Source organism: Colobus angolensis, unplaced genomic scaffold (assembly GCF_000951035.1).
Source record: "Colobus angolensis palliatus isolate OR3802 unplaced genomic scaffold, Cang.pa_1.0 Scaffold13, whole genome shotgun sequence".
NCBI lineage: Eukaryota > Metazoa > Chordata > Mammalia > Primates > Cercopithecidae > Colobus > Colobus angolensis.
In genome coordinates, this window is record NW_012114252.1 from 6418451 (window position 1) to 6442181 (window position 23731).

Consider the following 23731-nt stretch of genomic DNA (forward strand, 5'->3'; position numbering starts at 1 on the left):
GAACTACTTTGGTTTGTTAATGCAGTTATAGCACTGATCCTTCAGGTAGGACAAGCTGCTATCATAATAACCATGATTGGTATTTGTTTTGTTTTCTGCCCTAGATTCAACAAAATGTTTTAAAAAGTCAAAATACTATGTTCCTATTGTTAATTATGAATCTTGAAGCAGAATGAATTACAGGAATAGATCTCAGGCAGGCCTAAAGTCTGTGTCCACCAGGCTATGGTACAGCTGCACATCATTTTTTACAAGTTACTTGCACCTGGTAAATAGGCAGATCAGTTTCCAGAAAATTTGCAATAGGGCAAAAAGGTAAAAAATGAAACAAAACAGAAACCTAGTGAGAGTGGGAAATGCAAGCTTAAGAATCTAGATAGAATCCTTATGCAAATCAGGTGGCACCTGGGTGTAGGCTGTTGCTACTCATAAGGTTCTTTTCTGTTAGTTGCAAAACAGTTAATACTTCTGCATATACAAAATGAATAAAGGTGTTCCCTCTCTGCAGGACAAATTATCAAAGGATATAACCCTTCCTCTTATCAGGCAGGGCACACACGGGACATGGCCAGGAGAAATGTGCTCAGAGTTTAGCCCCACACTCCCTCCCTCAACCAGGTACACACGGGCAGTAGAGGGGTTGGTTAGAGGGTCAAGCCTCCCTAGCTTTCAGTTTTCAAAGCACTCAACCAGGGTTGCTGCATATTATTGTTCATTTTTTGTGCACACTTCTTCATTTTAAGATAAAGTCTATAAGGTGATATTTCGTTTGAACTTTAGGAAATGTTTAAACAGATGCACTAAATGAGTTACTAACTAAGTAGTATCATGTCACAGTTAAGAGCATGCATTCAAATAACCTTTTAGTGTCTCAGTTTCTTCATCTGTATAATGGGGATGCTATCAATACCTTTCTAATAGGGTTGCTATGCAAATAAAATGATATAATTCATTTCAAATACTGAACACAGTATCCGGCACTCAGTGCTCAATAAATTTAAGCCACTGTTGTTAGTAAAAGGCAATGACAAAACAGAGCAGGAAATAAAATTTAACAACAGACTAAAACAATCTTGATAAAGAAGTACAAAATTGGAGAACTCACACCTCTTGATTTCAAAACTGACTATAAAGCTACGGTAATCAAAATAATGCGGTACTAGAATAAGGACAGACATACAGATCAATGGAATAGAGAGCCCAGAAATAAATCTGCATTTATGATCAACTGATATCTGACAAGGGTGCCAAGCAAAGGTAACCAAAAAAAGGTGGAATTCATAAAAATTAAAATTTTGTTGTACATCAAAGGACACTACTAACAGAGTCAAAAGGCAACCTACAGAATGGGAATATTTGAAAATCACATATCTGATAAAGAATATCCAGAATACACAAAGGTCTCCTAAAACTCAACAAAAAACAAAGAACCCAATTAAAAATGGGCAGAGGACTTAAATAGATATTCCTCTAAAGAAGATATACAAAAGGTCAACAGGTATTATGAATCAATGCTCAACATCACCAGTCATTAAGGAAATGTAGTCAGAACCACAATGAGATTACCAGTTCACACTCATTAGGATGGCAATTACCAAAAAGCAAAACATCCCAAAACCAGAAAATAACAAGAATTGGTGAGGATGTGGATAAATGGGAACACTTGTGAACTGACAGTGGGAACGATGAATGATGCAACAGCTGTGAAAAAGAGTTTGGCAGTTTATAAAAAAAGTTAGACACAGAAATACCATATGATTCAGCAATTGTACTTCTAGGTATATACTCACAAGAACTGAAGGCAGAGATTCTTATAGGTACTTGCACACCAAAGTTCACAGCACAGCATTATTCACAATAGCCAAAAGTTAGCAGCAGTGTAAATGCCCATCAACAGATGAATGGATAAACAAACTGTGGTATATACATTCAATGAAGTATTATTCAGTCTTAAAAAGGAACAAAATTCTGATACATGCTACAACATGGCTGAACCCTGAAAACATCATGCTAAATGAAATTAGCCAGACACAGAAGAATATTGTATAATTCCACTTACATGAAGTATCAATAGACAAATTAATAGAGATAGAAAGTAGACAAAGCTTACCAGAGGCTTCAGGAAGAAGGGTATGGGGATTTACTGTTTACCATGTACAGAGTTATGTTTGGTATAATGAAAAAGTTCTGAAAATAAATAGTGGTGATGGTTGTACAACAATGTGAACGTACTTAATGCCACTGAAGGGTCAAAAGAGCAAATTTTATGCCACGTGTATCTTACCTGAATAAAAACTACTTTGTGACAATCTCGTGGGACCACAACCTTTATGGAGGGTGGGTTCCAAAACCAGCTATACTGCTTATGGACTGGAATTCCTGGGGTTTGGGGCCTGTGGTAATCTTGACAAATTAACAGTCTTATCAGTGCTTATGAAGAGATAGTCTGCTGAAAGCAGCAGGGTGGCAGAGAAGTGAGGTACACCATCTGAGACTGATATCTGAAAGCTTGCCAGAATCTGAGAGACAACTCAGGGAAACGAGACTCTGAACAGTGTGGGGACAACGGGAGCAGCATAAGGGCTTGAAAGTCCAACTGCTTCTCCACACACAGAGTGACTGTCCTTCACTGCCAACCTCAGAAGCGAGCTAGGATATTATTTTACAAAGAGAATTGGAAGGTTTCTTTACAGGTCTGTTTACTATATCTAGAATAGCCTTGACAATTACTGCCCTAATTTTCTGTGTGACTCTCTCTCAGCATTCTTTTCTACAAAAGCTAAAAAACACAAATTCTGAAATATCAGACAAAAGTATTAAGATTACTTACAAGGTCATTAGTTCTTCTCACATAACATTTTTAGAAAAGACATCTGCTATTGAGATTAAAGACAAAGTAAAAGTAAAATCTAGCCAATGAAAGAATACGGTCTATAGAGTGGTAGAAAATAGTAACAAACATCTATAACAAGTTACTTCGTGTTCTAGAAAACACAAATGATAACTAATTACTAATTCGTTATTTATCCTGAATCTGAGGTTTCTGATGTTCAGGGAATATGGCGTTTCCTTGGGGTTGCTCTAGTCCTTTGGCTCTGAGAAAGCACACAATCTTTTTTTTTTTTTTTTTTTAAGATGGAGTCTTGCTCTGTCGCCCAGGCTGGAGTGCAGTGGCGTGACCTCGGCTCACTACAAGCTCTGCCTCCTGGGTTCATGCCATTCTCCCACCTCAGCCTCCGGAGTAGCTGGGACTACAGGTGCCTGCCACCACGCCCGGCTAATTTTTTGTATTTTTAGTAGAGACGGGGTTTCACCATGTTAGCCAGGAGGGTCTCCATCTCCTAACCTCGTGATCCGCCCTCCTTGACCTCCCAAAGTGCTGGGATTACAGGTGTGAGCCACCATGCTCGGCCCAAGACAGATAAATTTATGAGCAGGAAGGTTTTCCAGGTCAGACAAAATTAACTATAATAACGGAATACTTCAGAGGGAATCCCTTACATTTGTATATAAAACAACTAGCAAAAATTTCAGAGATTTTTTTCCGCTTAAAAACTTCTTTTTTTTTTTAGAAGGGGCTTCAAGATGGCTGAATAGATGTATGTGCTGCTTGCCTCTTCCATGGAGAGGAGCCAATATAGGAAGCAGATAATTATACTTCGAATAGATCATCTAAGGGAGAACACTGGAATTCACCAGAGAAGTGACAGGAAAAACCAAAAGCAAGAAAGGAGAGGGAAATAAGGCAGACTGCTAGGCTGGGATTGGCTGGAAGCCTAGAGAGGTTCCCTAATGCAAGGAAAGTGTGAGAGACCCACAGCAGTCCACATTTCCACTACGAACTCCTACCATCCTAACCATGGAAAAGCCCCTTGACCCTTGTGAGCTCGGAGACTAACAGAGAGAGCTACCTGGAGATTGCACAATGCCACTGATCCAGAGAGGGAACTCATACCCAGTCCCACAAACCCCTGAGTTCTAAGCCACTGCAGTATGACATCATTTTGAGAGCCCAGCTCCCACAGACTGTGTCCTGCCCTGGGGCCTAACAGTCCCTGCATCTCCATATCTCTGGGGTCCCACTGACATTCCCTGCTAGAGCCAAGGCAGAAGCCACTGGCAGTCGTACTGCCTCCCCAGCAGAGGGACATTCACACATTTTCATGCACCTAAGGACAAATTCCATTTGCTGCAAACTGTGTGTATGTGTGTGTGTGTGTGTGTGTTTTGCGGGGGAGGTGGGGGCATAGGATGAGCAAAGCATGCCCCAGCCACCTGCCTCCAATTGCTTCTACTGAAAGTGACTCCACCCTCCCCAGCAGCAGAACAACAGCACAGCTGCTGCTGCCTCTACCTGAGCATTCTACCTGTTGCTGGTGGATCATCCCGCTCCCCTGCTGCCCACCAACCATAGCCAGAGCCTGAATGTACCAACATGGGGCCTAAGAACCATCTTGCCTGGTTCTATCACCCCCAGTACCTGAGCATACTGTCCAGGGACCTGGGGATCGCCGAGCCCAATCCATTACCATTGGCATCTGAGCACACCTCCCAGTGTCATGCCCACCCAACCTGCCACTACCATCACGTCAGGGCCTGGGCAGTGGCTGACCCAGCCCATCACAGCTACGGCCAACAGCGGCATGAACCCTTAGGTCCTAGAGAATTGTCCCACCACTGATACTGCCATCGTCCATGCCACAACCACTGCGCAGGTGCTCAAGAACCTACCTACCACTGTCACTCCCAGCACCCAAGCAGGTCATCTAGAGGCCCAAGAATCAACCTCCCTGCACCTGCTTAACGCTGGTGCCAGGTACACTATCCTGGGGGCCAAGGCTCAGCCCACCATTGCCACCTGTAGGGCCCTAAGTCTGGCCCAACTGGTGTCCCACATTTCAGCAAAACTTCATCACAGCCTCTACTAGCAACTGTGCTATAAGCCACCTAGGAAACAGAGACACCACTGATGCTGTTTGCAGATGAAGAAATTATACAGAGATTACCCTACTTCACATATTCAGAATCAATGCCAAAAAGTGTCCTAGGCAACCAACACCATAAATATATGGTCAGGAAAAAGTCTTCCCCTAACAATGGAAATTTTAAAAAATGGATTAAGTAACTGTTACAGCAGATGCATAGATGTCAACGTAAGGACACAGGAACATAAACAAGCAGCCTCCAAAGGAACACAATAATTCTCCAGCAACAGATCCCAATCTAGAATATATTTATGAAATCCCAGAAAAACAATTCAAAATATTGAAATTAAGCTCAGAGAACTATAATACTTTAATACAAAAAAAAATCAGAAAAACAATTCAGGAAATGAGAAATTTACCAGAACCAAATAGAAAATTCACTGAATGAAACGTAAAATGTATTGAAACACTTCAACAGCGAACTAGATCAAGTAGAAGAATCTCAGAATTTTAAGACAAGACTTTGAAAATATCCCAGTCAAATAAAAATATACACACAAAAAGAACAAGCAAAGCCTATGTGACATATAAGATACCACAAAGTGATCAAATATTTGAATTTTGCTGTCCCAGAAGATTTTTAAGAAGTATTAGAAAACATATTTAATGAAATAACAGATAAAGACTTCCCAAGTCTAATGAGATTTAGACATCCAGACATAGGAGGCACAGAGATTCCCAAATAGATACAATTCCAAAAGGTTTTGTCCATGTCAAAAGTTAAAGAAAAAGAGAGATTTCTATAAACAGCAAGTGAAAAGTATCTGGTGGGAACACCCCTCAGATTAACAGCAGATTTCTCCACAGAAACCTTACAGGCCAGGAGAAAATCGCATGATATATTTAAAGTCCTGTAAGAAAATGCCTGCCAGTTGAGGATACTATACCCAGCAAAGTTATCCTTCATAAATGAAGGAGAAATAAAGTATTTCCCAGACAAGCAAAAGCTGAGGGAATTCCTCACCACTAGACCAGCCTTGTAAGAAATGCTTAAAGGAGTCCTATAACCAGAAGTAAAAGAATGGTATCTACCTTCCTAACACATAAATACCACTAGTAGAACAAACCACTGAAGTCAGAGAAAAGATTCAAATGTTATCAATACAGAAAACTAACAAGACACGATTGTTAAAAACAGAGACCGAGACAGAGAGAGAGAGAGAGAGAGAGGAACAGAGAACACACAAAACAGAAATCAACTAATAAAATGACAGAAATAGTCCTCACATATCAATAATAACCTTGAATGTAAATGAATTAAACTTTACACTTAGAAGATACAGACTGGCTGAATGGATTAAAAAACATGACCCATCCATATACTGCCTAAAAGAAACTCACTCATCTCACTTGTAAAGAGATATATAAACTGAAAGTAAAGGAATGGAAAAAGACATTCCATGCAAATGGAAACCAAAAACAAGCAGGAATAGCTATACTTTTATCAGATAAAACTTTAGGTCAAAAACAGAAGGACAAAGATGGTCATTATATAATGATAAAGGGATAAATTCATCAAGAAGGTAAAACATTCCTAAACATATATGCACCCAACACTGGAGTACCTACACATATAATGCAAACATTATTACAGCTAAAGAGAGAGAGAGACTCCAATAAAATAATAGTTGGAACCTTCAACACCCTACTCTCAGCATTACCTAGAAGGAAAATTGAAAAGAACCACTGGATTTAAAATGCACATTTGATGAAATGGACTTTAGAAATTTACCCAATATTTCATCCAATAGCTACAAAATATACATTCTTCTTACCAGTGGATGGAATATCCTCCAGGATACACCATATGTTAGGACACAAAAACAAGTCTGAAATTTTTAGAAATTGAATATCAAGTATTTTTCAGACCAACAATGGAATAAAACTACAAATCAATAACAAGAGAAACTTTGGAAGCAACAGAAACACATGGAAATTAAACAACATGCTCCTGAATAAATACTGGGTCAAGGAAGACATAAAGAAGGAAATAAAAAAAAGTCTTGAAACAAATGAAAATGTAAACACAACATACTAAAATCTGTGGGATACAGCAAAGACAGTGCTAATAACGAAGTTTGTAGCAATAAGCTCTTATATCAAAAAGGAGAAAGATTCAAATATAAACAATTTATTGATGCATCTGAAGGAACTAGAAAAGCAAGAACAAACCCCAAATTGGCAGAAAAAATAAATAAGATCAGAGCAGAACTAAATGAAATTGATACTAAAGAAAAAATACAAAGGATCAACAAAATGAAAAGTTTGTTTTTTGAAAAGATAAACCACTTGATAGACTAACCATGACAGAGAAGACCTCCAAAAAAGTCAGAAACAAGCACACTGATATCATACAAACAAAAAAGATAATCAGAGACTATTACAGAAAACTATACACTAACAAACTGGAAACCTTGGAGGAAATGGATAAATTCCTGGACACATACAACACACCAAGACTGAATTAAGAAGAAACAGAAAATCTGAACAAACCAATAATGAGTAATAAGCATCAATCAGTAATAAAAGGTCTCCCAACAAAGAGGGGTCCAGGACTAGATGGCTTTACTGCCTAATTCTACCAAACTTTCAAAAAAGAACTAACACAAATTCTCCTCAAATTATTCCCCCAAAAAAATGAAGAGGAGAGAATTCTCCCTAACTCACATTCTATGAAACCAGCATTACCCTGATACCAAAACCAGACGAGGAAACAACAAAGGAAAACCACAGGCCAATATTCCTGATTGTATTAGTCTGTTTTCATGCTGCTGATAAAGACGTACCCGAGACTGGGTAATTTATACAGGAAAAAGGGTTCAAAGGACTTACAGTTCCACATGACTGGGGAGGCCTCACGATTATGGCAGGAGGCATGGAGGAGCAAGTCACATCTTATATGGATGGCAGCAAGCAAAAAGAGAGTTTGCTCAGGGAAATTCTCCCTTATAAAACCATCAGATCTCTTAAGACTTATTCACTATCATGACAACAGCACAGAAAGAACTGCCTCCATGATTCAGTTACCTCGCACTGGGTCCCTCCCACAACACATGAGAAATCAAGATGAAATTTGGATGGGGACACAGCCAAACCATATCACTGATGAACACATGCACAAATTCTCAACAAAATACTAGCAAGCCAAATCCAAAAGCATATCAAAAAGATAATACACCATGATCAAGTGGGCTTTACCCCAGAGATGCAAGGATGGTTCAATATACACAAATCAATAAATATGATACATCACATCAATAGAAGGGAAAAAACCATATCCTATTAATAGATGCAGAAAAAGCATTTGATTAAATTCAACATTCATTCATGATTAAAAACTCTAAACAAACTAGGCACCAAAGGAGTATACCTTAGCATAATATAAAGGCTAGAAATGATAAACACACAGCTAACATCACATGCACTGTGGAAAAGCTGAAATGTTCTAAGAACTGCAACAAGATAAGGATGCCCACTTTCACCACTCCTGTTCAATGTGGTACTGCAAGTCCTAACCAGAGCCATCAGGCAAGAGAAACAAATAAACACATGCAAATTGGAAAAGAGGAAGTTAAACTGTCCCTCTTTGCACACAACATGATTGTATATCTAGAAAAACCGAGGACTCCACCAGATATTCTCAAAACTGATAAATTCAATAAAATTGCAGGATGTAAAATCAGCACACAAAAAATCAGTAGTGTTTCTATACACCAATAATGAAATAGCCAAAAAAGAAATCAAAAGGGTAATCCCATTTACAAGAGCTACAAAAAATACTTAGGAATTAATTTAACCAAGGAGGTAAAAGATCTGTACAAGAAAAACTACAAAACACTGATTGAAAGAAATTGAAAAAGACACAAACGGAAAAACATCCCACGCTCATGGTTCAGATAAATATTAAAATGATGATACTGCCCAAAGCAATCCATAGATTCAATGCAATCTCTATTAAGATATTGTCATTTTTCACACAGATAGAAAAAAAATCCTAAAATTCATATGGAACCAAAAAAGAGCCTGAACATCCAAAGCCAAAACTGGATGCATCACACCACCTGATCTGAAAATATAGTTACAGTAACCAAAACAGCATGGTATTGATATAAAGACAGACACACAGACCAATGGAAGAGAACAGAGAGTCCAGAAATAAATTCATGTATTTATAGCCAACTGATTTTTGATAAAGGTGCCGAGAACATACCTTTGGGAAAGGACACCCTCTTGAATACATGGTTCTGGGAAAATTTGACATCCATCCATATGCAGAATAATGAAGCTACATCACCATCACTTATCATGTACAGAAATCAACTCAGATGGATTAAAGGCTTAAACATACCCCAAAGTGTAAAACTGCCAGAAGAAAACACAAGGCAAACACTTTTGGACATTGGTCTAATAGGTAAAGATTTTATGGCTAAGACCTCAAAAACACAGACAACAGAAGTAAAAATAGACAAATGGGAAAAAGCTTCTGCACAGCAAAGGAAAAAAAATCAACAGAGTGAAGAGGAAGCCTGTTTGATGGGAGAAATATCTGCAAACTATTCATCCTACAGGAACTAATATCAAGAATATACAAGGAAGTTGAACAACTCAACAGTAAAATAAACAATCTGATTTTTAAAGGGGCAAAAATCTGAATAGACATTTCTCATAAGAAATTATACAAATGGCCAACAAGTATATAAATAATGTTCAACATCACTAATTATTACATAAATGTAAATAAAAGCAACATGGAGTATCATTTTACCCCAGTTAGAATGGCTATCATTAAAAAGATAAAAGAACAGCAGATGTTGGTGAGGATGTGGTAAAAAGAAACTCTTATAGACAGTTACTGGGAATGTAAGCTAGTATAACCACAATGGAAAACACTATGGAGATTTCTCAAAAATCTGAAAACTGAACTACCATCTAATCCAGCAATCCCATTTTGAGGTATTTATTGAAAGGAAATCAACATCTCAAAGAGATACCTGCACTTGCATGTTTATTATAGCACTATTCACAATAGCAAACATATATAATCAATGTAAGTGTCTATCAACAGATGAATGGATAAAGAATATGTGATATATATTCACAATGGAGTATTATTTGGCCATAGAAAAGAACGAAATGTCATTTGCAGCAACATAGATGAAACTGGAGGTCACTGTGTTAAGTGAAATAAGCCAGACACAGCAAGACCAATATCCCATGTTCTCAGTCATAAGCGGGGACTAAAAATATTAACCTCATGGAGTTCGAGTAGAATGATAGATACCAGAGGCTGGGAAGGGCGTGCTGGCAGGAGGGGTTGATGAAGAGAGGTTAGTCAATAGGTATAAAGAGTTATCTATACAGTTAGATAGAAGGGATAAATTCTACTATTCAATAGCAAAGTAGGGTGACTAGAGTTAGCAACAATATATTACATAATTCAAAGTAGCTGGAAAAAAGGACTTGAAATGTTCCCAATACATAGAAATGATAAATACTGCTAGTAACAGATACCCCGAATACACTGATTTGATCATTACACGTTTTACATACATAAGAAAATATCACATGAATCTAATATGTAAAATACTGTGTATCAATTTTAAAAAACAAAAAACTCTTTTCTTATGATCATGTAAATAATATATACCCATGGTTAAAAGTTGGGAATTCACAGAAGAACATGATGAAAAAAATTAAAACTACCCATTAAATCATATAACCCATTAATGCCTTAAATTTTGATATATTTCCTTCTGATATTCTGCCCATATTTTTACATGACATAATTCTGTATTTTTTACTTAACAGAATCATTATCTTAAGTCATATTTATAAACATAATTTTCATGTCAATAATACTCAGTTGCGTGAATATAAAATTTATAACACTTCTCTGTTAGATAACTAATTTCTATTTTGTTTTCAAAATAAGTAGTGATAATCATATCTTTGGGAGTAAAGTTTTTTTTCCATCTCCCACTATTTCTTTATGATAGTTTCCAGTAGTGAAATTACTAGATACTATGTATTATTATAAGGGCACCACAGGCATAACTTTTTTTTTTTTTTTTTTTTTTTTTTTGAGATGGAGTCTTGCTCTGTCACCAGAATGGAGTGCAGTGGTGCCATCTCAGCTCACTGCAACCTCTGCCTCCCAGGTTCAACGTATTCTCCTGCCTCAGCCTCCTGAGTAGCTGGGACTACAGGCACGCACCACCACACCCAGTTAATTTTTGCATATTCAGTAGAGACAAGGTTTCACCATTTTGGCCAGGATGGTCTTCATCTCCTGACCTCGTGATCCACCCGCCTCGGCCTCCCAAACTGCTGGGATTACAGGCATGAGCCACCGCGCCTGGCCAGGCATCACTTTTTTAAAGGATATGCCGATTTACACTTCCTCAGTTAAATTCTAGTTTTTATTAATAGGTAGTGAGATTATATATTATTTCATAGTGGTCATTATTAGGGTATTTATATTTTTATGTTATTGTGAATAAATCATTATCTTCCAAATAGATTTTGAAAGAAAAGCTTTTGATCTTTATCATGTCACTTCAAACCCATTTTATTAAAGCTTTTAATTAACTATAGTAGCTTTGAGGAGTTTCAGTTATACAATCTTGTCATGCAACACTTTTATTTTCTCATTTCTAATAGTTACTCCTTTTATAATAATATTAAGTCATAAGGATAATTATATTGATCATGTTGTAATTGTAATGCTTCCAGAGTTTCATCATTAAAAATGATGTTTTTGTTGTTTCCTGATAAACACTTATTCATTTAGGGAATATTTATATTTATTGAGTACCTACTAAAACCAGGGACATAATGGTAAGAGAAAAAAAATGAAACAAATGTCTGTCTTCAAGAACTTCATATATAGTCTAATAAGAAACAGATATAACAGCATCACAGGATAAATGTAAAACTATAACTGTGCTAAGTATACAAAGGGATTATTAGTTCTGACATATATGTACATGTGCTGATATAATTTGGATACTTGTCCCCACCCAAATCTCATGTTGAATTGTAATCCCCAATGCCAGAGGTAGGGAGGACGTGCTGGGTCATGGGGGCAGATCCCTCATGTCTTGGTGTTGTCTTTGTGATGTGAGTTCTAGCAAGACCTGGTTGTTTAAATGTATGGCACCTACCCTCCAACATTCTCTCTCACTCCTGTTCTTGCCATATGAGATACCTGACCCCTCTCTGCCCTCTGCTGTGAATAAAAGCTTCCTGAGGCCTCCCCAGAAGCCAAACAGATGTTGGCACCATGCTTCCTATAAACCCTGAAGAACTGTAAGTCACTTAAACTTCTTTTCTTTATGAATTACCCAGTCTCAGGAATTTCTTTACAGCAATGTAAAAATGGCCTAATACATGTGCATGCACCCATACATGTGCACATGTATGAAGAATCACATATGAAATATATGTGTGTGTGTGTGTGTGTGTGTGTGTGTGTATGTGAAAGAGTTAACTCAACAGGCTTGGGTTGCTCACACCTTGGATATTCCCAAGAGGGGTCTGTTTACACAACTGTCTCTTGACTGGGTCCTGGTAATTAAGCTCTTGGAATGTTCTGATTGACAAAAAGAGTGTTTTGCACAGTTAGGACCCTAAGCCATGCTGCAGCAGTTCCAGCAGTTTGTCTAGAGAGTTTGTACAATCTGAGTTATAATAAACACCTGCTTTTCCTCAGTCTGGAGCTTCAGCCAGTGACGGCAGGTACAGAGAGCCACTGTATGTCTACATGATGGATCATCTCTCACAATCTTGAACTCAGGCTCAAGTAAGTGAGATTCCCTGGTATGTAGCACTTTGCACATAGTGTCACATATCACATTAAGCATACAACTCCACTAGGAGGGAACTCTTGGAAGCTTATACCTGGCTTACGCTGGACTTCACCCCTGCTAATTTTTTCACATCATTTTGCTCTACTAAGCCATAACCATGAATATAACAACTTCTGAGTCTTGTGAGTCCCTCTAGCAAATCACTGGATTAGAGGGTGGTCTCCGGGGATTCTCTAACACAATGTGTAGATTTGAAAAATCATCTGGATTGTTAAGGAAAGTTTCTCTCAGAAAGGGCTTTTCAACCTAAGTTTGAAAAAGGAATAGGAGTTAACTGGATAAAGAAAAGAAAAAGTGCTTTCTAAGCACGAGATAAAGGATAGTGGTGAAAAGAATGTTTCACAGTCTAAGAAATGAAAGGTGAGAGCAGCCATCTGTAGCCTCATAGGCCATACTGAAGACCACTTCTCTGCTTAAGCAAGAAAGGGTGATATGATCAATTTTTGTCGTTTTTTTTTTTTTTTTTTCAAAAAATCACTTGGGCTGTAATACACACACCAGAACCTTTGGAGGCCACTGCAAATTGTTTAGGCAGGACTTTCATCATGTTAAGGTAGCACTTTTATATACCTCAGATTTTAACTATTTGGTGTCTTGCTATTATTGTTCATGTGGTTATTCTGTTGTTATCTCCGAAGCTGGAAAGGACACTGAATGAGAGCGAGTAGGTATTCTTGTGACAAAACAGAGACTATGAAGAAGGAGAAGGAAGCTGCAAGTGGGAGAGGAGATGGGTCTATAATTTTACTTTCTCTTTTCACTGAGAACTGTTCCGAAATGCTGACATTTATTGTCAGGCCTGCCAATACTTCGCTTTATGTTAAGCCTTAAGTATACTACGGGTTTTAGTACAAGGAATAGCATAAGCACTTACCATTATAGAAGAATGTCGAATATCTAATACATAAGTATATTCCCAAATGTGTGAATTTAATTTTAAAAATTTGCTCATATCTTCCCCATTGATCCCAAGATTGCGAAGGCCATTTATTATTTTTCCTTCTAATTTCAGCATATCCAAAATACTATATATTCAAAGAAAAAAAGTTTTATTTTGATTTTTCCAAATTAAAAACAAATCTTTTAAAGTTTGACAGATTTATTAAAGCATTAGAAACGAGAATTTTTGGTATCTTCATTAATAGCAGGAAAAATATATTAAACTCATTAAGAAATAAGGCAAATAGTTCTAATTAGTTGTCCAGAGTAAACTTACATAATTTTTTTAGTGGTAGTAAAAGCTTATTATTATATAAAAGATAACACAACAAAGACTATTGTATTCTTTATCAAAGTAGTGAGGATATGATCAGTCCTGAGAAAGCCAAAAATGAGAAAAAAAAAAACATTAGGTCACTCTTTTCACAAACCTACTATAAAAATGATGTAAGATTGAACAAGACATAAAGTATAAAATTCTAATACAGAGGAAGCCCCATTAAAGCATGAAGTTCACATGTGTTTGAATACAAATTTAAATTTCTTATTACATATAATTTGATAGTACTTAAACATAATAGAAAGTATTACTGTAAACAACAACATCAATAATAACCCCACTGACAACAAAGTGGGGAATCTAAATGTTTAAACTATTCTTCATCAAGTCTGTGCCTGAGGCGACTATTCAGAGGCAAAAATATAAAAGGGACTCTTCAATGGGCTAGAACAGAATGTTCTAATGTAGATACATAAGACCCTGCTTCCGTACTTCATCAGTCCTATTTGCCTTTCTCCCCAGTCAGTACCACATGTTCCTACCGTCTCAGCCTTCCTTGGGGTGAGATGTAGGCCTTTATAGAATCAATGCTGATCTAATCCTAACCCATGGAGGCTCTGGCTCCTCCCACTACTCTCAGTGTCACAGCAAGAAGGGCTGGGCCATGTATGGCGCATGTTATTGGTTTTGTTTTGTTTTGTTTTGTTTTTGAGACGGAGTCTTGCTCTGTGGCCCAGACTGGAGTGCAGTGGCACAATCTAGGCTCACTGCAAGCTCCACTTCCTGGGTTCACGCCATTCTCCTGCCTCAGCCTCCCGAGTAGCTGGGACTACAGGCGCCCGCCACCACGCCCGGCTAATTTTTTTTGTGTGGGGGTTTCACTGTGTTAGCCAGGATGGTCTCGATCTCCTGACCTCGTGATCCGCCCATCTCGGCCTCCCAAAGTGCTGGGATTACAGGCGTGAGCCACCGCGCCCAGCTGTTATTGGTTTTTCACAACCCAGTAATGCAACACTGACAGGAGATAGGAAGGGAGCACAAAATAATTCCTAACTCCTTTTCTTTCCCCACTTGGACAATTCCAACATATCGGTTGCATAAAACTTCTCTATGTATGTCTCTGTAATATGACATTTTCCTTCCATTTTCTTATTTTCTTTCATTCATCTTCCTCTTTGCATTAATTTTATTCCACATCCTCTGATCTTTTTCTGAGAACTTTTTTGATTATGCTATCCTCAAAAATGTCAGAAGATATAAATATTCTCACATATTGTCTCTTCCTCTTTTAAGAGAATCATAGTAGCCCTAACTAGTGATCAAATCGATGAGGAATAAAAATGTAGCACACATCCTGCAAATCACTAATGACCAGACGTAGGAGCTGGGAGTTTTACTTTTTTAATAACCTACAGCCTTCCTAAATCCTGTGTGAAAATATTCCTGCCATAAAAATTTCCTCATACACTACCTTAGAAAACTTTCTAAAATCTACATACCATTTCACTACTTCCTTTAAACCTGTTTTCACTGCTCCTGAACACAGATGTAATTTTTGTTCCCCTGAAATTTACAGGCTAGCATGTAAAAACTTCTCTACTCTATCTATGTGTATTTCTATGTGTGGGTTATTATTTTTCCAATACTAGGTCCAAGAATTCAAGTAACTAAAGAGAAAAGCTTGGCCGGGCGCGGTGGCTCAAGCCTGTAATCCCAGCACTTTGGGAGGCCGAGACGGACGGATCACGAGGTCAGGAGATCGAGACCATCCTGGCTAACACGGTGAAACCCCGTCTCTACTAAAAAATACAAAAAGCTAGCCGGGCGAGGTGGCGGGCGTCTGTAGTCCCAGCTACTCGGGAGGCTGAGGCAGGAGAATGGCGTGAACCCGGGAGGCGGAGCTTGCAGTGAGCTGAGATCCGGCCACTGCACTCCAGCCTGGGCGACAGAGCGAGACTCTGTCTCAAAAAAAAAAAAAAAAAAAAAAAAGAGAAAAGCCCCATTTGAGATAAAATTGTAAAAAATGTTTGGTAAAACTACTTCTCAGTCTTTCCAATATATTTTCCAACATATTTCCAAACTGGTAAGAAAACAGAATTTAAATAAACAATTCAAATAATTTCACTTCAACAAAAGTATACTCAATTGAATTAAAACTGAATATCTGAACTAAAGTATCATGTTTCCTAAGTTCATCTAATGTTTCAAATATTAATTTTAATGTAGTTTTATGTTTTTCTATAAAAGTAACTCTTCTGTTTGGCCCACAACTTTAATTTTGGGCGAGTGACCACTGATAAAGCAAGGACTTCCTAATTCTGTCTTGTTCAAAATTCTGAGCTAAAAAATTTTCAGTAATTTTGTTTTTCGGACAAGAAATCAGATAGCATCTGGCATTCATACATAAGCACTTTAAATTCCTCCTGTCAATTTCTTTCTTCTGGAGCAATACCCCACATTGACTTCAGTTCCTAACCGGTCTCTGGTTGTTCAGTCCAGTTCCAAATAACTTCTCTGCTAAATCATCAATCTACTCTTCAGTAAAAGATAGTTTAGAATAACAAAGTAATTCTAGGTCTAACACTCATCCAAACAAATATCTTGACTGTTTCTCCCAGTTCTGATAATCTAAGACACTTTGGGCTGGCTCATTTTGGTAGAATAAAGCTGTTTTGTACAATCAAAAACATGTATTTGATTTATCTTTGAAGTGATCTTCATATTTTGACTTCAATGTTTACATTTACATAAACCATAGTTCATTTATAGCAATAATTTAATACTTACCTAAAAGAGTCATAAACATCCATATCAACATGAAGGCCATTTATAAACAGACGAGCATCACCTGGTTGAATTTTAAATCTATCTCGAAGATCCTTGAAGTAGAGCAAAGCAATGGTTAACCAGTGATAAAACAACAGTAATCTATATTAGGGGTCACCATATATTTCTATAAAGAGTCAGAGGGTAAATATTTTAGGTTTGACAGGCCATACAGTCTCTGTTGCAACTACTGATCTCTGCCTTTGTATCTTTAGATACTATGTAAACAAATGGGCACGGCAGTGTTTATTGTAAAAATTAAACTTTTAGACTAGGCATGATGGCTCACACCTGTAATCCCAGAACTTTGGGAGACGGAGGTGGGTGGATCACCTGAGGTCAGGAGTTCAAGACCAGTCTGACCAACATGGTGAAACCCCATCTCTACTAAATACAAAAAATTAGCCAGGTGTGATGGCACTTGCTTGTAATCCCACCCACTTGGGAGGCTGAGGCAGGAGAATCACTTGATTCCAGGAGGCAGAGGTTGCAGTGAGCCAAGATTGCACCATTGCACTCTAGCCTGGGCAACAAGAGCGAAACTCCTTATCAAAAAAGTAAATAAAATAAATAATAAATAAATATAAAATAAAAATTAAGCTTTTATTTATAAAAATAGGTGGCAGCCCATATTTGGCCTAAAGGTAGTAGTTTGCCCAGCCCTGATCTCAGTGATGTGGGGAATCTTAAGATAGATTAGAGATAAAATTCAATAGCTGAATATTCTGATTTTACAATACATGATATTACAGTTCTAATGTTACAATAATTACTTATCTACATTTCATATAGTGTGTGTATGCGCACATATACAATTTGATAGTTGGCACATTCCTATTTCTTGAAGCAGTGATATGCCAAAAGTAAAACTTTGGTGTATCTGTAAATATTTGGAGCTCACTCTAAATTCATGAAAGTTTCCATTAAAACTGTATTGGAATTTTCACTGTCTTTCATTCCGTAAACATTTTCTGAGTGCCTGGTATGTTCTAGAAACATCTCCAGGCACTAGAGCAGTAACAAAAGTAAAAAAGGGGATGTTCTTGTCACTAAAGTAGTCAAGATCACAGTGTGAGTATTCAGTACAGTTGTCAAGATCGCAGTGTGAGGATCATGCCTAGTTTAATCCTGATCTTTCTACTCACTAGCTGTTAAGATTTGGGCAAGTTCAAATCACTTTTACAATCCTCAGTTTCCTCTTTTATAAAATGGGAATAATTATATCTATCTCACAGGTTTGCTATAGTTCAAATGTAATATGTGGTCTATATCTTGTCGCCTATAAAGTGCTCACAAATGAAAGCTGTTATTATTATCAGGGTAGTCAAATAGATTTAGGAGGAAAAAAAACAGTGTATTTCAACAACATCATGTGATAGGGACTTGTGTGATCTACTCTGTAAAGGCAAAGGAAGCAACTAACTTGAAGAGATTCAGAGAAAGCTTGACAATGGTGAGTTTTTCTGTATGATTATCACTCGACAGATGAACTACACACAGAGGAGGGAGAGGAGGAACTTAACAGAAAATATTTCCCCTTGTTTTATACAGAATACTGGCAAAAGATTCAACCCTAATATGAAAAGGTTCAGAGGTAAAATTTTTATTTGTCTTTAGCTACTTTAGATGTGCCTTTCAATCAAAGTTACTTAACTAAGAAATCTATATTCCAACTTCAAAATCTACAGATGCCTAGTAAATTTATATTTCCTGCTGTTTTCCCCCAATCTGGCGCTGAAACTTCACACATCCTGACTGAAGCTTTCTCCAGCACCTCATACATTCGTTTCAGTGGAACTCAATTATAAATAGAGAGTACACTAAGCACGCAGATCCATACTAAATTGCTAAATCCCTCAAGACTGTTTCTGTCAGGCCCAGCGCCTTGAACTATAATGCTCAGAAAACAAATAAGAGACTGAATTCTGCGAATCTGCTTGCTGAAACACTGTCAGAGAGAAGAGGTTTGTCTATTGGAGATTATTCGTTACAAATTCTTCTCTTTCCTCTGCCCCAGAGAGTTAGTCTTAAGTCCTAAAAAACTAGTGTATATTTGAGTATGTAATTTAAGGTGGCCTTTCTTAAATGAGGAGGAAGAATTCAATTTCTAGCAACATGAAGAACCAAAGATCCAAAAATTCTCTTACTTAAAGTACCAAAATGCTAGATTAAAATATTAATAATGAGGTCGGGTGCAGTGGCTCACAACTGTAATTGCAGCACTTTAGGAGGCTGAGGCTGGCGGATCACTTGAGGCCAGGAGTACGAGACCAACCTTTCCAACATGATGAAACCCTTTTTCTACCAAAAATAGAAAAATTAGCTGGGCGTGGTGGTGCATGCCTGTAGTCCCAGCTACTTGGGAGGCTGAGGCAAAAGAGTCGCTTCAGTCCGGGAGGTGGAGGTCGCAGTGAACTGAGATCACACCACCGCACCCCATCCTGGGTGACACAGTGATATTCTGTCTCAAAAAAATAAATAAATATGGAAAGTGTCCCCTAAATGTGGCTCAGAGTTGAAGAAAGTATTCACCTAAGGACAGAGAGGAAGTAGGAATATGAATACAGCGATGTAAATAAACACTAAAGACCTTGCCTGGAGGAAATTTAGAGCTTCCTAGATGACCAAGGACTTGCGTTTTTAAGGGCCAATCTCAGAAGAACAGGAAATTTAAATCCAGGACCCACATCGAACAGGGTGTAGGATCAAAGATATCCTTATACACACATAAAGTGCTACACTTATGGTGAAAAGGTGAATTAGAAAACAAAATGCCCTGCAGTAACAGCATAGAAATTTGTCTATCTCACCTTGGTTCTTGGTGGAGGAAGAATAACTCCTAAACGAATTTATGGCCTCTAGCTTATTTTTACATGGGTTTGGGGCTGGATTTCATACTATAATTATGGTCCAAAAAACTTAGATTTTTGTATTTAAAGTGTAATTAAACTAGTAGCACTCTTAGGCTTGAGCAGAAATAAATGCAAATACTAATTGAGAAATATAAGCTCATTTTTTCTTAAAGAAGAGGGAACTCATTTATTCTTATATGTCTCTTTAATAACCAATGGAGCTGAGCTATTACCTGAAGCTAAAGAAATTCCAAATGATTGGATCTCAGAAGACTGGTTGAAATTTACAATGGTAAAATGGTTTATAAACATGTTTGGGTGTTCCTAAGGTTAAATGATATGCACTCTGAAATTTAAATTTTTCTAAAAAATTTTATTTTTAATTTTTATGGGTACATAATGGTTGTACATATTTAAGGAGATCTTGTGATATTTTGATAGAAGCATATAATGTGTAATGATCATATCAGGGTAACTGGGATATCCATTATCTCAAATATTTACCATTTCTTAATGTAGGGGACATTCCAAATCCACTCTTCCATTTAAGTATCCAATAAATTAATATAATCATTCTATTATGCTAATGAATAGATCTTATTCCTGACTCTATTTTTGTACCCACTAACCAACCCCTCCTTATCTTCTCCAGCCTCCAATAACCATCATTCTACTCTCTACCATCATAAGATCAGTGTTTTTAACTCTCACATATGAGTAATAACTTGGAGTATATGTCTTTCTGTGTATGGTTTATTTCACTTAACATAATGTCCTCTATTGTTGCTGCAGATGACAGGATTTCTTTTTTATGACAAAATAATATTCCATTGTGTCCATGTACCAAATTTCCTTTATCCACCCATCCATTAACGGACACCTACATTGATTCCATATTTTAGCTATTGTGAATAGTGCTTTAATAAACATGGCAGTGCAGATATCTCTTTGATATACTAATTTCCTTACTTTTGGGTATATATCCAGCAGTGGGATTCCTGCATCATATGGTAATTCTATTTTTCATTTTTTTGCGAACCTCTCTACTGTTTTCCATTGTGGCTTTATTAATTTACATTCCCACCAACAGTGTCCAAGGGTTCCCCTTTCTCTGTATCCTTGCCAGAATCTGTTATTTTTTATGTTTTAGAAAAAAGCTATTTTCTATACTGTCCAAAGTAATTTATGGATTCAATGCTATTCCCATCAAGCTACCATCAGCTTTCTTCACAGAACTAGAAAAAACGACTTAAAATTTCATATGGAACCAGAAAAGAGCCCATATAGCCAACACAATCCTAAGCAAAAAAAAAAAACATAGCTGGAGGCATCACGCTGACTTCAAACTATGCTACAAGGCTACAGTAACTAAAACACATGGTACTGGTACCAAAATAGATATATAGATCAAAAGAAGAGAACAGAGGCCTCAGAAACAACACCACACATCTACAACCACCTGATCTTCGACAAACCTGATGAAAACAAGCAATCGGGAAAGGATTCCCTATTTAATAAATGGTGCTGGGAAAACTGGCTAGCCATATACAAAAAACAGAAACTGGACCCCTTCCTTACACCTTACACAAAAATTAACTCAAGATGGATTAAAGACTTAAATGTAAAACCTAAAACCATAAAAACCCTAGAAGAAAACCTAGGCAATACCACTCAGAACATAGGCATGGGCAAAGACTTCATGACTAAAATACCAAAAAGCAATTCCAACAAAAGCCAAAATTGACAAATGGAATCTAATCAACCTACAGAGCTTCTGCACAGCAAAAGAAACTATCATCAGAGTGAACAGGCAACCTACAGAATGGGAGAAAATCTTTGCAATCTACCCATCTGACAAAGGTCTAAGATCCAGAATCTACAAGGAACTTAAAGAAATTTACAAGAGAAAACAACCCCACCAGAAAGTGAGTGAAGGAAATGAAGACACTTCTCAAAAGAAGACTTCTATGCAGCCAACAAACATGAAAAAAAGCTCATCAACACTAGAGAAATGCAAATCAAAACCACAATGAGATATCATCTCACATCAGTTAGAATGGTGATCATTAAAAAGTCAGGAAACAACAGATGCTGGAGAGGATGTGGAGAAATAGGAACACTTTTACACTGTTGATGGGAGTTTAACTTAGTTCAACCATTGTAGAAGACAGTGTTGATTCCTAAAGAATCTAGAACCAGAAATACCATTTGACCCAGCAATCCCATTACTGGGTATATACTCAAAGGATTATAAATCATTCTACTATAAAGACACATGCACACATATGTTTACTGCAGCACTATTTACAACAGCAAAGACTTGGAACCAACCCAAATGCTCATCAATGATAGACTGGATGAAGAAAATGTGACACATGTACACCATGGAATACCATACAGTCATAGAAAAGAGTAAGTTCACGTCCTTTGCAGGGACATGGATAAAGCTAGAAGTCATCATTCTCAGCAAACTAACATAGGAACAGAAAGCGAAACACCACATGTTCTCACTTAAAAGTGGGAGTTGAACAATGAGAACACATGGACATGTGTGGCCTGTCAGGGGGTGGGGGGCAAGGGGAGAGAGAGCATTAGGACAAATACCTAATGAATGCAGGGCTCAAAACCTAGATGACGGGTTGATAGGGACAGCAAACTACCATGGCACACAAATACCTATGTAACAAACCCACATGTTCTGCACACGTATCCCAGAACTTAAAGTAAAATTAAAATTTTAATTTAAAAAAGAGCAAACCTACGAAAAAGATAAAAGCCATTTTAATGGATGAGACACTATCTCATTGTGGTTTTGATTTGCATTTCCCTGATGATTAGTGATGTTGAGCATCACTGTTGGCCATCTGTGTGCCTTCTTTTGAGAAATGTCTATTCAAATTTTTTGCCTATTTTAAAATTATTCATTTTAAAATACTGTTTGAACTCCTTATATATTCTGGTTATTGTTTGAGCTCCTTATATATTCTGGTTATTAATCCCTTGACTATTGCATAATCTGAAAATACTCTGTCCCATTCTGTAGATTTTCTCTTCACTTTGTTGACTGCGTCCTTCTCTGTACAGAACATTTTAATCCTGATATGATCCCATTTGTCCAAACTGCTTTGGTTGCCTGTGCTTTTCAGGTCTTACTCAAGAAATCTTTGCACAGACCAATGTCCTAAAGCCTTTCCCCGATGTTTTCTTCTAGTAGTTTCATAGCTTCAGGTCTCACATTTAAGTCTTTAACCCCTATTAATTTGATTTTTGTAAATGGTGTGAGATGGGGGTCTAGTTTCATTCTTTACAATTAAAATTTGAAGTCAAATCAGGTAAAAATCTTAATAGAAAGGTTGTAATTTTTAGAATAAGGAATAACACAGAATAAGACTCTAAAAATATGATTTACAGATGTAGTTTTGGAGATGATGTTCTCATCTAGGTAATGTCTCCAGAACTCTGTAAAGTTTTCACACAAAGTAGTTAGAAATAATTAGAAGCAACATGAACTTTTATTTGGGTATGGTGCAATCCTTTATTTTAATATCTGCATTTTAGTTAATTCAAGTATCTGCATTTGGTTCATTAAGCAATTATGTAATTGAAATTATTTGTTCCACTCTGCCGAATCAAAAAAAGTTACCTGACCACCTGATCAAATCCTCATTTTATTTTGAAGCAAATAAAAAAGTCATGGCCTATAGTTTAACAGTTCTTGCAGTAAACAGCAAAGACATATGTTGGGTTGACAATTTAAAATCACCAAAAGCAGATTATGGCCACTCACAGCAAATTAACAACAATTATGAACTTCCAAAGGAAATCTGCTGTACTCTGGAGTTAAAGCAGTTGTCTCCTAAATAAAACCAAACTCCAATTCAGTTATACAACTTGAGCACAGTCATATTTTTTAAATAATCTTTGCCTGAGTCCCAAGTCAAAAACTATAAAAAGCTACACCAGAAGAATTATGCCAATCCC

At 37.2% G+C, this 23731-nt stretch overlaps 1 protein-coding gene across 1 annotated transcript in view; it reads right to left on the reverse strand.

Annotated features, from left to right (window-relative positions):
- The window catches only part of UGGT2 (UDP-glucose glycoprotein glucosyltransferase 2), a 249095-nt gene that overhangs the window by 155149 nt on the left and 70215 nt on the right, over nt 1-23731 (reverse strand). Inside the window, exons 11-12 of the mRNA XM_011933802.1 lie at nt 16860-16951; nt 13728-13878 (exon numbers count right to left, since the gene is read on the reverse strand). Of these exons, the coding sequence (XP_011789192.1) occupies nt 13728-13878; nt 16860-16951 (243 nt within the window). The remainder of the gene's footprint in view (nt 1-13727; nt 13879-16859; nt 16952-23731) is intronic.